Source organism: Amphiprion ocellaris, chromosome 22 (genome assembly GCF_022539595.1).
Source record: "Amphiprion ocellaris isolate individual 3 ecotype Okinawa chromosome 22, ASM2253959v1, whole genome shotgun sequence".
Taxonomy (NCBI): Eukaryota; Metazoa; Chordata; class Actinopteri; family Pomacentridae; genus Amphiprion; species Amphiprion ocellaris.
In genome coordinates this window covers 10666293-10681711 of record NC_072787.1, presented here as the reverse complement: position 1 = coordinate 10681711, position 15419 = coordinate 10666293, and the positions used below count along the sequence as shown (strand labels likewise).

Below are 15419 nucleotides of genomic sequence, written 5' to 3'. Positions count from 1 at the left end.
TTAGCTGAGAAATACGTTCGTCTGCAGTTCCCTCTAAATAATGCATGAGCAGAACTTTTGTGTGAATTGTCATATATTATATATTGGATGTTTACCAAGCAGTGTGAGTACTTTAACTTCGGTTTGGGGGGTGAGGTGGTTCCCAGTAATCGACACAGAGATGACAAAGCAGACTGTTTTACTAGTAATATCTCTGTTCTGCTGAAACAATAAGTGAACATCTCTTTGAAGAAGTGCCATGCCACACACCCCCATCAATAATTCAACATCGTTGAATCGCTGAAAACACAAACAGTGATGCCATCTGGTAGATGAGACGATCACACAAATGAAACTTCATCTCGGCAACTTAACAGTTACAGTTACTACCGGCAGCTCCTATGTTTTTTGTCATTTTTATTTATTTTTTTCCCCTTAGCCTAATTTAACTTCATAAAGACATGCATGTAGCAGATCTAAATGACGTATTTCAAATGTGCATCATTTAATTAAGACTTTCTTGTGTTCTTTTTGTTCCCGGCAGTGAAAGTGAACATGAGGAGGTCATCTGACACCATGTGTGTTGTTAGGGGCTGCGTCATTATCACCTTGACGACTTAGGTGTAGCTGACCATGAAAAGGGCGAATTCAGGCTTCATAAGGTAACATATCTCTTAATCCTTAGCAATAACAATATGCATGTATACAGCTACCAATATACTGTGCTAGTTATTTGGAAAAGATCTGGTTATTTTTCCAGTAGGATTAAATTGCATGCTGTAGCGTTGTTAGAAGAGCATTACCTGCTTGCAGTTTACCTGAACAAGAGCACATTGACAATAAACATTCACCCATGATTCTTCTAAATGAAATGTAATAGACTTGCATATATTCACTTAACTACACTCCACTGTTGTTCACTTTAAAGTGCACCTTTAGAACACTTTAAAGTACAAAGAGTACCTTTAGAGTAAATATGCATGCAAAATGTCTCCATTGCCCAGCCAAGAAGAAAGACTCTGCCCTTTTTCTACCGTTATTGTCAGCTGTGTGAACTCCATGTCTTGAGGGAGACTGGCTGTTGTCAAACAATAAGAAAAGGCCTCTGTCCACAAGCAAATAAAATATTCTTTCGCGCACGATGCCCTGTCCCTGTGTGACTATTGAATTACATCCCTGATCTGTGTTTGTGGGAAAGAAAAAGAATGTCATGCGAAGATTTCAGGTTGCACCGTGCCACAGAAAAAGGGGAAGTGCCTTGTCTGGTACAACACAGATCCCACTGTCGTTCCAGATTAGGGGTTGATTGAGCTTAGCTGACTAGATGACAGAGGAGATGGTCATTCTCAGGGCAAGAGAGGCAAATGTAAAAAAGATTCCAGTCATTTTAGTGGAATAATGCACAGTACAAATACCACTTTTGGTATTTATACTGTTATTATTTATGTACAACTACCTTATTTATTATACTCATTGGGTATTTTTTGCAATTTCTACAATGTTGAATGCTAAAAAGTTTAAGGAATTTTATGGGTCTGCCAGAAAACCTTAAAATGCTAGTTTGTGTGGAAAGGTCTAAAAAAAAGTCACAAAGAGCAATCTTTAAAAATCTTAAATATTTCAGCCTCAAATTTCAATTGACAGTAGTGTTGCCGTTTAAACTCTGACCAGAGCTGCTTATTCCAGGCATCTTGCTTTGATTAAACGGGGGAAACAGTTTTTTGGTGTGCAGGTCAAAAACAAATATATTTGCAGGAAACCCTAGTTTAGCTACATACTGGCTGGTGTCGACTCTTTGCATGGGTGTATTGTTCAGTAAGCACATAAGATAATCAAACACGGCAGTGAACTCACATGGTTGTCTCTTTGGATTGATACTAACTCAAGTCCAGCTCGTACATTATATTCTGCATTACTTCAGAAGTTTTGCAGCATGGTAGTGTAATATATCCGCATATGGCTTTTGACAGAAAACATGAACCTCAAGCAGAAGAGTGAGTCAGTCATTTATGTGGTTAACAAAAGTGTTGGCAATCTCATTGGTTAGGGAGTCAGTATTTGGCAGGAGGCGTGCAGTTTTAACAACTAATGGACTTATTTTTCTCACAGCATCGCAATTTTACAGCCTGTGTAAAACACACAAACACACATGCACACACATCTCCTTTAGTAACCCAGAAAAATAGTTGAGCAAATTAAAAACAGGAATGTTAGGGTGTCTTTAATTCAATAAAATACACATGTAAAGGAAATGCTACAAAGTACCTCTTTATCTAAAAGTATTATCCTTATTCTGGTGATAAGCGCCATTGGACACAAATAGACACAGCTGGAAATATAGCTAAAGAGTTTTACTCTCCACAGTTGTTTACACAATCAAGTTTTTTTTGTGGGCCGTGATAAGGTGCCTGGATATCCTGTGGTCTTTGCCTAGTTAATGTGTACGGACCGCACACTGGCTCTGCTTTCACTGAGTTATTACGTCGAGTGTAATTTGAAACAATTACAAAAACACTGGCCCACTTGTTACAACACTCATTTTCCCTCACATATACAAACCACAGATTCAATAGCTTTACATGTTTTTCAATCACACCCAGTGGAGCAGTGTTCAGTGTGAAAAAGTATAGCATTTCATCCTAGCTCACATGGTATGGGATAATCTTTCACATTTTGCCTGGGGTTTGTTTTGCTATTTCAGCAGAAACTTGTGCAAGCCATGTGAATTACCATAGGAAAAGACGATAAAAATACCAAATGATATTGTATCAGATGTAAATGAATAAACTATTTGAATAATCAGGGCAAATAATTTGTTATCTGTGATAATAAATGGTGTTTATTGTCCTGTATTCTCTGAGATGCATTGCAGAGATAACAGTTTTAAACACACAAGCAGGGGGGAGATACTGTAATGTTGCCTGGAATGAGGGATTTTGTGCTGCACAATAAGCTATTAAAAGCAATTTTCAGCTCTAATCATATCCACAAACTTTGAATTAAAAGGCGAATGTAAAGTTTAAGAATAGGTCAGCAGCGGATTGTGCTCATGTGCAGTTCAGATTGTTGGGAGCCTGGACATATCTTATTTGTTTTGACACATTTCTCACTGTTTTTTCACACATTCTGTTTTGCAGGCCCTGCCATTGTTCAGAGATCAGGGTCAGCCAGTGATGATCTTTTGCAGTTTGTGGGGATGGACACCTTTGGCAATGTGAGTACAGTTTCAGTTCTGGCCCTCATAACAGTGCAGCTGAACACAAGGAGGTCAGGCCTCCTTCTCTCTCTCTCTGTGAAGGTGCTGGTGCAGTCTGACCATTGACATTTAGCATTCCTCCACGCTGCCTCTGGGTTCTCAATGGGGGATTGAGGGGTGCAGAGGCCAGTGCCTGGTTCTCAAGGGTAAAAACAAAAAGGCTCTTGAAAATCCCAAGGAGTTCCCATGATCCTAGGAAAGACCTTGATCCGACCTGTGTTAGATTTCCATTCCATGGATTAGGGCACACAAAAAGTACATATTTGGCTGATTTATTTTGTCTCTTGCCCTGGATTTCGGACAGTGAATTGCAATGTATTACTGCCTGGCGCTAGAATATTTGCCATGGTGATTTGGCAATAATAAGAATTTGCAGATGCTTAGCATTTTGTGTTTTCATAACCATTTAGCATTCATTGCCTTCACTGACATTTCTAAGTCGGTGCAAAAGCTTGTAGTGACATTTTATGGTGGAAAGTTTTCAAAGTCATTTTTCAAGGTTTTTTCCAGTAACATACATAATCTGTTAGCATCAAAGGAGCACACATGCATAAATAATTGACTAATTCACTTAAAGGGGGCCAGCGTAGATTAATTAAGCTTGAATACTAATTATGTTTTCTGTCTACACCAACTGACGTGGTTGTTGTTTAGAAGAAACTGTTTGGTGGGTCACAATTACCGTGCACATATAAGGCTGCTCTATAAATTAGGACAGTTTCACATTTTAAGGGTAGAATTGGTTTTGCATGCCTTTGAAACAAAATGCTAACCTTATCTTTAGTCATTTAAATTAAGATGCTTTGTAGATTTTTTCATTATTTTTATGACTTTATTGAAATAGCCATTTTCATTATGTTGATAGATAAAAAAGGAGACCTTCTAAACATAAAAAAGCCCAACTTTTATGTCTTTATTGATTTAGCAAAGGGATTCGGAGTCATCTTTCTCAAACTTGTGTATCATTTTATCACACCCCATTATGTTGTGTATGCACACATATATTTATATTAATCTAAGATTATTTTATTGAACTGTCAATATGCGAATCATTCCCTCCCACTAAAGACCAACAGAATACAGAATAATGTGAGAACAAATAAAAAACAGGACTTGAGTGCAGATCAGAACTCAAAGAAGAGGCACAACATGTGCAGGGATCTCTGTGTAACACTTTTAAAACTCTTGTCACTTCCAGAAACACTCTTGTCCATGACTCCTATGCCTATAGTGCACAGGGTGCTTGTCTGGAAGTAGTTCAGTGAAGACGAGGTTTTGCTGTCTGTCTACTCTCCCCTAGCAAGCAGCGCACACAGAGACAGAGGAAGACAGCTCAAAGCTGGGGCCTTGTTTACAGCGGTGTGGGGAAGAAAACAGGCAGACGTAAATGAGGGCTGACGGTTTCATGAAGCACAATTGGTTGATGGCAGATTCAATGTGACTGGGCTGAACTGGGCGATGATCCGTACAGTATGCAAAATTCACTTTCTAGCTGGTCTGTGCCCACCAGCCCCTAGCAGCGAGCGGTCTTCCCCAAGCCCTTCTAGCTATGCCTTTGAATGCAACAAGAACTGAACAAGGCATTGTTGTGCTCAATTCCTTTTGACAACAATCACATTTAAAAAGGAAAGAAAGGAAAAAAAAGAAGTCGTGTATTTTTTTGTCACCAGTTCTAAATGATTTTTTTCCCATGTTGACTGCAAAGTAAGCATTTTGCATGCTTCACAGTGAAATACAGAGGAGTGGGTGGATATAAGGGGGCATGTGGAGATGCCTTCAGATGGCAAGAGAATGAAGTCAGGGGCTATTGCTTTCTCCTGCTATATATGTATGTCTGTTGTAATAGATCCAAATTTCTTGGCACATGATTTCAGTGTAGCACCATGCGTTTAGCATATTTATGTGCAATGCTACGGGACAATTACAAGAAACTGTAGCCTGAACTGGGCAAGTTTACATTGCTACTATCACACAGTTTTTATGCACCGAACAGTCATTTTTGCCTCTAAACATCCAGTTTTTTTCATGAACCTCTATGACACTTTTTTCCTCGGGATTAAATTGTTGTTATCATTTTAGAAGTGCAGCATCTGCATGTTCCATCCAGTTATGGCATGTTAAACAACAGTCCTTGTGAGGATTGAGGATGCTGTCAATGTCAGTGGGGTCTCGGGAGCGAGATCAGAACTGAGCATTTTTCTCAGCTCTCTAGGCAGAGAGGCTCACATGGCAGCGTGTGAATTTGATTCTTAGTGACAATGACCCAAAGCATCAAGCCTCCGGTGTGTATACTGTACTCCTTTCTCCTTTTTCTTGTGTGTTTGGTATGGCTGTCTATACTGGGAGAAATGCATTCATAGCAATCAGAGGACTTACTGACATTTGCAGGACATGGAGCTAATTCACTTTGCATACTGAGAAACATGGACAGTTTCAGAGATGAGAATAATGCAGAACTGATATGAAAGATTTTAAAAGTGCATCAGAGTCAGAACAACAGAATGTTACAGAACTTTAAAAAGAAAAAAGTCTCATGTGAGATGCTTAAACTGTCATTACTGATGTTGCACTGTGGTGTCTGTATTAAAGCCAGCTATACATTATGAGATAGATGATATGTCATGATAATTTTGTAGAGCAATTAGAGAGATAAACAAAATACATTTGTTTATCTTGAGATAAAACTTAATAGGATTTTTCCTTTGATTTTCCTACATCTTTCCCAAAGTGCCTGTACTTCTGAAGGCAACAAAACTGAAACAAAATAAAAACATTGTCCTCCTGTATTCTTCTAACCTGACAAAGCGAAGTATTTATTATTACAGTATGTGGAGCAAAATGACTGAACAACACTCCTACAATATCAAGGAAAAATATAATCTACAGCAGAGGGATATTATTATAAATTTAGTCATTAAGGTTTGCAGAATTGGCTGTTAGCTTCCAATAACGCTCTAAATTTTAATAACATTCAATGAATGTAAATGTCATGTAGCTTATTTAAACAACTGCTTTAGTTTACAAGACAATATTGTTTAAATGGCCTGTTATAATACAAAGCAAACGGAGGGGGTGAGTATTTTTTTTATTAGCAAAATTGTCAGATTGATCTTCCCATAATTGTTACAGAGAGCTTCATAATTTGCATATGCACCCAAACAATATTGCAATTTTTGTAGAAAGCTGTGTAAAGTGTTGATGGAACTAAAAAAAAAAAGGAAGAGAAGAAGACAAGAAAAGAAAACACAGGGAGACAATCACCACCAATGCCAAATTCGTCTCTCATCTTTGCTACTACATAGTATGTACAACTCAGAGAAAATGATTGGTACCCAGTTGAAAAGAAAATGGTTTTTAAATAAGTTACAATTAGATAAGCATTAATCTCAGTGGTATAAATGAATGTCTTGCTGTAGGGCTTGTTGAATGTAAAAACAGATTTACAAAAACTCCTCTTACCAGATTGGTCTGGAAGTAGTCCTCAGCTATTTTAATTGCTCTGTCATTTGAGTTGAAATAAGCCCCCCCACCCATTCTGCCCCCTTGATTTTTGCCTTTGAAATTAAATATTGTATACAAATACATGCTGTTCATGGGCATGAGCACAGTTCATCACTGAAATCTGCATAAAATGATGCTTAAAAAGCTCCATACGCTTTGAGCAAGAGAGCTCTTTTATATGGCGCATTCTTATGTAAACATATCAATAACAAAAACAACTACTTATGCCATCTACCTCAGCTTTCTTATTGTTCTTGCTTGTCCACAGAAATGAAAGAAATGTGGGAGTTCAGAGTTTGTTCCACATAGTCTTGATTTCAAAGAAAAGCCCATAGTTGCTTCTTTACATCCCTTTTTTTTTCTTTCTTTCCATTTCATGCCAGTGAAGACCACCTACAACAGCAGTCAAAATAGTGTTGACTTTGCATGCTTTTATATATATATATATATACACAAACACACACACAAATATGTATGTATGTAGATAGATATATTTTAGATGTGCTGTATTGCATTTATATTACATTTGTATTTTTAACATCTTTAAGCATAAATCGCGTATCAAAAGTCTCCAGGCTTTACTAAATACAAGGGACCTGGCATGGTGTTATTTAAATACAATTTTTCTCTCTCCTTCGAGACTTTTTAGGTTGAGCTCATGTGAATGGAAGTAATGAGAAGTGTGCTGGGATTTCCATACTCATTTGCACACCACGTCTGTGTACTCTCCTGCAGCTTGTGTAAAAATACATGATTTTCCAGGAGAGAGTGTTGTTGCCCATTCATTTTAGAAACAAGGAGGAAGTATTTTAATGTGACCTTCATTACACATTCATGTCAACTTTTCTTATCTATTTATGATTAAATTCTTTTCCACTCCTGTTGTTCAATTAGTGCTTGACCCCTTTAGCGGCGATGTAAATTAAATGACATTTCAGTGTCGTCCCATATTTAAAATACTGCGTTAGTTGCGGATCATAAATGATGATCTTCATTCTGCAGCTAATTTATTCATTTAACAATTTCCCTCCAGAAGTTACAGCAGAAGGCTCTGCAGCAACCTAAGCAGAAGAAATCCAAGTCGGCTGAATTTCTGATGGGTGAGTCCTGCTTGATGAGTTATTGCTCATAATTTGTGTAAGGATTAATTAACTAATTACAGACAAATGGCTTTGGGCTAAATTTTGCTCTTGCTTGTCAGGGCGCAATTTGTAATTATTTTAATCATTTCTTCTTCTTCTCTTTTTTTCCTCCTCCTCCTGCAAGATTCTGATTTAATTTTAACCTAATTGTGTTTTAGTATCATTCGAGGAGGATGTGCTTAAACATTTTGGGGCAGAGAAATCACCAACAGAATTTTGTTGTTATGTTTTGTTTTTTTTAATGAATCACTTTGACCTAACTGTTTTGTGTTGCTCCTTCATGTCGGTGTCTTTTCATTTATGTTTCTGCTTATTTTGCCAGGAAGGGAAGAGAGAGCTACTGTGGTGGGCGTAGAAAACCCAGCCTTCGATGAAGGAGGAAGCACTGAGCTTTCCATTCCTTCGATTTGGCTGGGGAGAGAAATTCGAGGTGACAGGCCTGATAGCACCCTTGCAGCTCACCAAAAAAAAATGGAGCTGCAAGCCCCTGCCAAAGAAAGAGGTGAAGCTTCATTCTTCATTAGCCTCAAATTTGTTGACAGTGGATGTGTTCCTGATCTAACCTTTCTTTCACTCTCTCTTTCCTTCTCTCTCTCTCGATTTGGGGGGCCCTTGGTCCCTGCATTCCAAAGCAAGCTTGTCCTAACAAGCAACCCTCGTATAACTTCTTCCTCCACTGGAGAATGCTACAGTACTGGGTGTTCTATCTCTATCTAGAAGTACCCTCGACACAATCAGCCTTGACTCCCACTCTCGGCTACATGCCTTGTGGTGGGCTGGAGTCATGGGAGAGTGCATTTACATACGCTACTACGCTACCAAGCCGATCCGCTGTCTGTGTGGTGTACTCACAACGCCCCCGAAACACGGCTTAAGGCCAATCAGGCATACGAATATGCCCCCTTATAATTCAGTATGTCAGGGAGAACTCTTGAGGAATGGGATGGTAAATTAGGATGCGTTCGAGGTTGTGAGCGTGCCAGTTTTCTCAGGGATGAGTCACATGTTAGATTCTTGATTTAATGTGGTTTATTTTGCTTTTGCTGTGTATGGCTACTAATTATCATCAATAATGTCATGTTTTTTAATGCACAAGAGGTAGAATTATACTTGTGAGAAAAATAATCAATTTAAAGTGAAAAAGCAGTCATCTTTCTCTTTGTCTTTCACCCTCATGTCACGTGTATTTTGGTTTGAATTAAAGACGCAAAGTGTCTCGTATCAACATATGTGAAATTACAGGAATGTGAAATTACAAAATTCTCTGCAGTTGCTCTCATTTTCTTTTGAACGTGTCTATAGAGCAAGACTGGGGAGGAATGTTGACCAGCAGTAACTGAAAGTAATACTGGAACTGGACGATGGGATCTACTGTTGCCATGTTTACTGAGAAGAAACTACATGACATTGATTCGCATTTACTGTCAAAAAGTGAACCACTTTCTAGTTGTCTATCCGTTGTCAAAAAGTCACATTGGACTGCATCAAGTACAATTTTGCCTGCATGTTTTTGGGTGTTTTGAATTTCTGGGACCATCCACCATCACATGACACATTATTATGGTATTAATTTCACACACACACGTATATGTATATACATTTAGCACACACAATCTCTATACAAACAAACTAAATCACTAAATATATCCACTGCAAGCATTTTTGTGCAGTGCTTGTGATTATGCCCACCAGTTCTATGACTTGCCTTGACTGGAAGATCCAAAAGCAGATTGTTCCATGTTTGTGACACTTTGGCCTTTGCCAGAATCTTTCATTATCTCTCAGTCTCTGTTAACACTATCTCTGGCAGCCAAGGAGTGCTAGTTACTGATATTGTGCATGTAAGAACTGATAATTGAAATTTTCATTAGAGAGATGAATTGGAGGGCAGCCAGACTATTTAGGTAAATCACAGCTATGATTCAAAAGGCGATTCACGAAGCTACTACCATTATGCAAATTTGTATTTGAAAAAAGGGCTTCATAACCTCAGAGCTATTTGCGGAGAAATTGTTCAAACTCTCTGTTAACAATATAGAGGGATTTAACATGTGAATTTCACAGTCAATTTATGGTGCCATTGAAGAGTCATACGGCTGCTCCCCGTTTAATAAGTATTTCAGACTGAGTGTTTAACTTAGGGTATGGACAGAGTGTGAAAACCTCATGCAGATATTTCACATGGACATGAAAGAATCCCCATGAACTTTTTTGGGTAGTAGCCTAGTGGGCCACTGGTGCTCCTATGCAAACACACTTACTCACATTTTTATGCATACAAGCATCGATACCCTCAGACGTCTATAAAGGCAGTCCTTGTGTGGAATATATAACATGATTTAATGCACCATGCATTTTTTACCCCACAACCTGAGAAATACAAGTAAAGCAATTTAGATTGGAGTGAAATATTCAAGGCTTGTAATGAGAATGATTTGGGGTTAAGAAAGCTGCTTGGTGGGGGTGTACCCTTAATAGAAAGAGCCCCGGAGCCATTCGATTCCCATAAACTCTGTGGAGCAGACTTGATACCCATAGGTCAGTGATTGCTAATACGAAGTCAATGAGACATGGGCTCAGGTTATTTTCCTTTGGATCTGCTCCTCCAAACTTGCCTGGTCCTTTAGGCCACTGACCTCAGAGTATTTAGAAGGTATTGTCTTTGAAATTCCAGGTACTTTTGGGCTTGTAGACTTTCTCATTAGTTCCTTTTGAACACGGCAAACATATGGCAGTCGTATTTAAGAGATTGCCTGCCGTGACCTTTTGCGGCATGCTAATTAGGCCCCAGAGCACCGCGGGCCGTGGTGAGGAGCACTGAGAAGCCCAGCAGTCTCTTTCCCACTTCTCTCTCTCTGCCTCTGAACTCCTGTCTCATCTTGGCTCTGCCTTATCTGGTAGCAGAAGCTGCCACTGCCCTTCGACTGTGTGGGTTTCAGAATTAACATTTTGCTTCATGTGCTTCTAATAACCACTAACCTGAACCTGTACAACTCCCCTCTCACTTCCGCCACCCCCCACCCCCCACCATCAACTCCCAGCCCCTCTTTCGCTCATTCACTCTCCCCTCGCACTTTCCACAGGAAATGAGCGTGCCCAAAATTACTTTGACCCGTCGTCGGCAGAGCAGACAGACCCAAGGCATTGCAGGACGGCTGGGGTCAGCGCTGAAGATGAGCTGGAATTAAGTATGCCATTCTCTGTCATAATGGTTCTCCTCGGTTCATTAAAGAGGGGTGAGAGAGATCACTGGTAGCAGGCCGCCATTTGTGATGGCATGGCAGTCTATGTAAATACACGAAGTGATGGCATCACTAGATTGGCTACCCAACTCGTTGTCATTGACGAAGGTCACGTATCATTGGTCAGTTTTCATTCCACCGTGGCGTTTTCTCTCCCCTGTCAGATGACACATGCAGAGCCATATCAATAGTTTGCAGCCCCCTCCTAAAGTAGGCCTATTAAAAGCGAGCTCTTGGGAGCCAAGTAATATGCATGTTATAATGAAACCTGGCTATTAATGGAGAAGCCATTTCACCTGTATCTTTTGGATATCACTGCCGTGTAATATCAAAGGATTCACCAAATCAAATCTCATCACCTGATGACAGGCCAGCTAACAGGCATGTTAATGCTCCTATTTCATTACCACTATACATACACTTGATTTTCACCCTTTTCCAGCCATGGCTAATATCTCTGGTTTGCATGTTAAGATGTGGTTTAGATTGACTTGTCTGATAAACAGAAACTAATTCTGAAGCACACAAATGCATGTAATTTTCCAGCACCATTGTCGGTGTATTCACTTTATAATTGTTTTGATTTATAGCAATATTGAATGGTGATGAAAACAGACTGTATGAAAGGATGGCTGCGCTGCTGGATGAGGATGATACCTTCATAGACATACCCGGTATGTATTCCAATATTTCTGTACTGCTGTAGGCTCATACACAAATATACAACTTTAATTTGGATTTCATGTTACATTACATTTAATCCATCTGGATCACTATTTGGTTGACATGTACCAATGTTATTTTCCTGTCCAGGTCATTTTATAACTGCTGGTTAAGATCTAGAAGCACTGATTCAGTTTTCACAATTTAGAATATGTGTGTTTTAATTTGCATAGCAATATATCCATAAAAACTTCATATTTAAACTTACAAAACAAAGTCCTGAAAATACTAAATTTTCCAGTGATTACACAGTCTTTAGATCCAGTAAAGCTCCATGATATCATAAGCAAACCAGACAAAAATAAGATGCTACATTTTCCACTAACACTGAATGCAGCACTGCCATAAAACAAAGAATAAAATCGAAATGGACCCTCACTAGTAGTCAGTGCTTTCCAAGCACAGCCATTGTCTCACAGTAGGCGTGCTTTTTCTCATTAGCTCAGTTTCATTTAAATATGTAGCCATCCAAGCAACATTGAGATGGTTTAAGCTTAGCATTGTTCTGGGTGAAGACAGTCGTACCAGATCCTGTTGACATGACGCACATCTTCCTTGTAATTCCAGCGCACAAGTGATGGGTTTAGGCCCGCTTCAACGCGGTAGAATTTAGCTGGCTCGTATTATTTGCCATTGTTCTGGATTTAGCTGTACCACTGAGATTAGCAGCCCCTTCCATTGTCTGGGAATGTTCATGAAATGAAAAAAGAGAAAGTAAAGAGGATCTTGGATTAACAATTGGTCCATGCAATAGGCTGAGACAGGGTAGGAAGGAAGGAGAGACACGAAAAGAGAGAGCGCTTGTACTTGGAGTCCAACAGTGGAGACTGCCAGTGAGCACTTCACTGAGCTAAATAGACTTCAAGACAATCACCTTATGCAGTTGTATGGATGCCTCCCACCGGTGTAGGCTGCAAGTCTTCTTTGCAGCTGCAGAACCGGCTCGGAGTATATCGGTACTGATCCTGACATTTTGTGACTGCTTCTCAAAGCCTGCCACAGAGCACCATACACATTTTACAAGACAAAGCATGAATAAGACATGGTATTAATGAAATGGACAGTGGCCAGTGCTGTAGATATGTTTTATTTTTTCAGAAAAAAAAATTCCTGGAAAATCCCTGTCTGTCTGTCTGTCTAAGATCTTCAGCTCTTCCTTTTTTATCTTGATAAATTCCTTTGCTTTGGCTTGGAGATGAAAGACCACTAAACTGGCATTCTATTCATTCTAGTTTTCTGTAAGGCGTCAGGCACTGATATCAGCCTCTATGTGAAAAGCATTAGGCAGTGATAACAGCTTTGGCTTTTACATCATATTGGACTGCACACGTTGAATACACAGATTCTCAAAGAAAACCTCATGCTTTCTACCAATGTGGCAGTGCAGTAAGCATGTTAGCGACTGTAGATGATGTTTTTCTTCTGCATTCAGTATTGAATTTTAGGCTACTAACTTAAAACTGCTTCACATACTGTGCAAGAGGATTCTTTAAAAAAATATGTGGGCTTGTTTGTAATTTTTTTGTAGTAGAGCAACATGCAAAAATATGTTCTTTCAATATTTCCACAGTAACATATTAGAAATTTGCATTTTGTTCTGCAGCATCAGTTCAACCTTATGGTACATTTGTTTAAAAATCCTTTGATATATGTCATTATAAAATTCCACTGACGGATTTTGTGAAATTTTCAGATGGGTATTATTAGGAGATGTTTCCAGTAAAAAAAAAAAAAAAAACAACCAACCAAACAAAAAACAGCCTTTACCTAAATAATACTAAAGTCTCAGTTTAGAATATGTTAAGGTCGAGTGTGTCTGTGTGTGTGTGTGTGTGTAATATGATACTGTGCTTTTGTGTGAGCTACAGTTTCAGTACATCACTGTCCACTTCCATAATGTCTGCAAAAACACACACATCTCCGTCAGTACGTGTCTGTTTCTGGATGTGTTAAGCACATTCATCCATCAGTATGTGAATGCATGTGCCGATGTTTATGAGTGCAGATTCATTTCTGTGTGTTTGTGTGTGTGTTCGGTTGTGTGTGTATGTGTGCGTGTGTCTGTGCATGCCCGCTGATGCGTATCTCTGCAGGTACCCTGCAAGCCTCCAGGGATGAGGAGGTGTTGGAGGTGAAGGTGGGTGATCTGGTGCTTCAGCGGCGACTGCTGCTCCACAGTGGTGGTGATGCCTCGGGCTCCAGGCCCTCCCAGGCCCGTACCATTGCCAAAACCCAGGCTGAGGATAGTGCTGGGCTGGGAGGAGAGGCTGGACTCGAAGCAGGGAGGATGGTAATGGGCAGAGAAAGCACTGTAAAAAGTAATGCTATCCTTTCATTTGTTTTGACGTTTGATTTCTTATGCAGAGAGACACTGCGTTACTACAGCATTACTGTAATAGTGCAATGTTATCCTCTGCTATATGTATGATATGATAGCATAAAATCTATGACAGATAGTAGAAAATGTATTTTCTTACTGGATAAAAAGATATAAAATCGATGTTAAAGCTACTGAGGAATCATTTCAGGACAATAATTTAATTCTGCACATTATATTGGCGAATGAACTCAATAGAACATCTGACATAACATGAGAATTATGCATAGTGGTGCAGTAATAATGTATTTGTGTTAAATATTGTAGGTTTTTTTGAAAGCAAGTGTATTATTTCTTGCAGTGAGGACAGCTGAGGAGGTGATCCCCCACTACGCCCAGCAGCTGAGGGAGCGTGTGCGGCCTGACATGATCATGCTTGGCAGCCTTTCACTGCAGCAGGTCAGGGCTACAAAGAGGAATATCTATGTCATCATCCCATATTCACCAGCACATCAGCCATGTCCATTATGCTGTGTATCAGTGGCTGGGATAATGAACATAGAGTGTGTGGATGTGTGCACGTACATGTATCTGTTTTTGTCTGTTCACATGCCTGTTTGTATTCTGTATGTGTGACTTACTTGACTTAAATATTTTCTTTCTCTTTCTTGCCATATTTGCTCCTTTTCTCTGCTGTACCAAACATTTGTTTTATCTCTTCTTTTTGCATATTATTTTTATGGCTGTTCTTGATTGAATGCACTCGTATGAAATTGCTTTTTGTTCTACATGCATTCAAGGTATTTCAGAGGTTAGCTAACTCATTCATCCTCATCTCAAAATTAGTGCATGGATTTAAACTCCATACGATATGCTCACACAATTAATTTATTTATGGAGACTGCTTTATTCTGTCTTTCAACTTTGTTGTGCATTATTATGCATATTTGTTTCTGACAGAAGCTGAATTTCCTTGGTTCTTTACCCGTCTTATAGTCTTTTCAGAAAAAAATAGAGCATGACTACATTTTATTTCCCAACTGGGGAGTAGGGATTTTGTGAACTAGCATTAAGATCCGAAGCCTCTTTCAAAACAAATGTTTGTATTCCATCAGTCAGAAGAGAAACAGTAGTGGATGCAAGAACATCGAGTTTCCATTGTGTTTGCAAATCTAGATCGTGAAGAAACACAAACATTAACGCAAATGTAAACAGAACGCAAAACTTCTATCCACTGTATTTTTAGTCATAATCTCATT

General features: G+C 39.2%; 1 protein-coding gene across 1 annotated transcript in view; it reads left to right on the top strand.

Moving 5' to 3' along the window:
* The first annotated feature begins 582 nt into the window (after positions 1–582).
* The window catches only part of ofcc1 (orofacial cleft 1 candidate 1), an 87961-nt gene continuing 73124 nt past the window's right edge, over positions 583–15419 (top strand). The window contains exons 1-8 of the mRNA XM_055006958.1: positions 583–641; positions 3117–3193; positions 7770–7836; positions 8201–8380; positions 10962–11066; positions 11711–11794; positions 13937–14161; positions 14522–14619. Of these exons, the coding sequence (XP_054862933.1) occupies positions 3176–3193; positions 7770–7836; positions 8201–8380; positions 10962–11066; positions 11711–11794; positions 13937–14161; positions 14522–14619 (777 nt within the window). The 5' untranslated portion in view covers positions 583–641; positions 3117–3175. The remainder of the gene's footprint in view (positions 642–3116; positions 3194–7769; positions 7837–8200; positions 8381–10961; positions 11067–11710; positions 11795–13936; positions 14162–14521; positions 14620–15419) is intronic.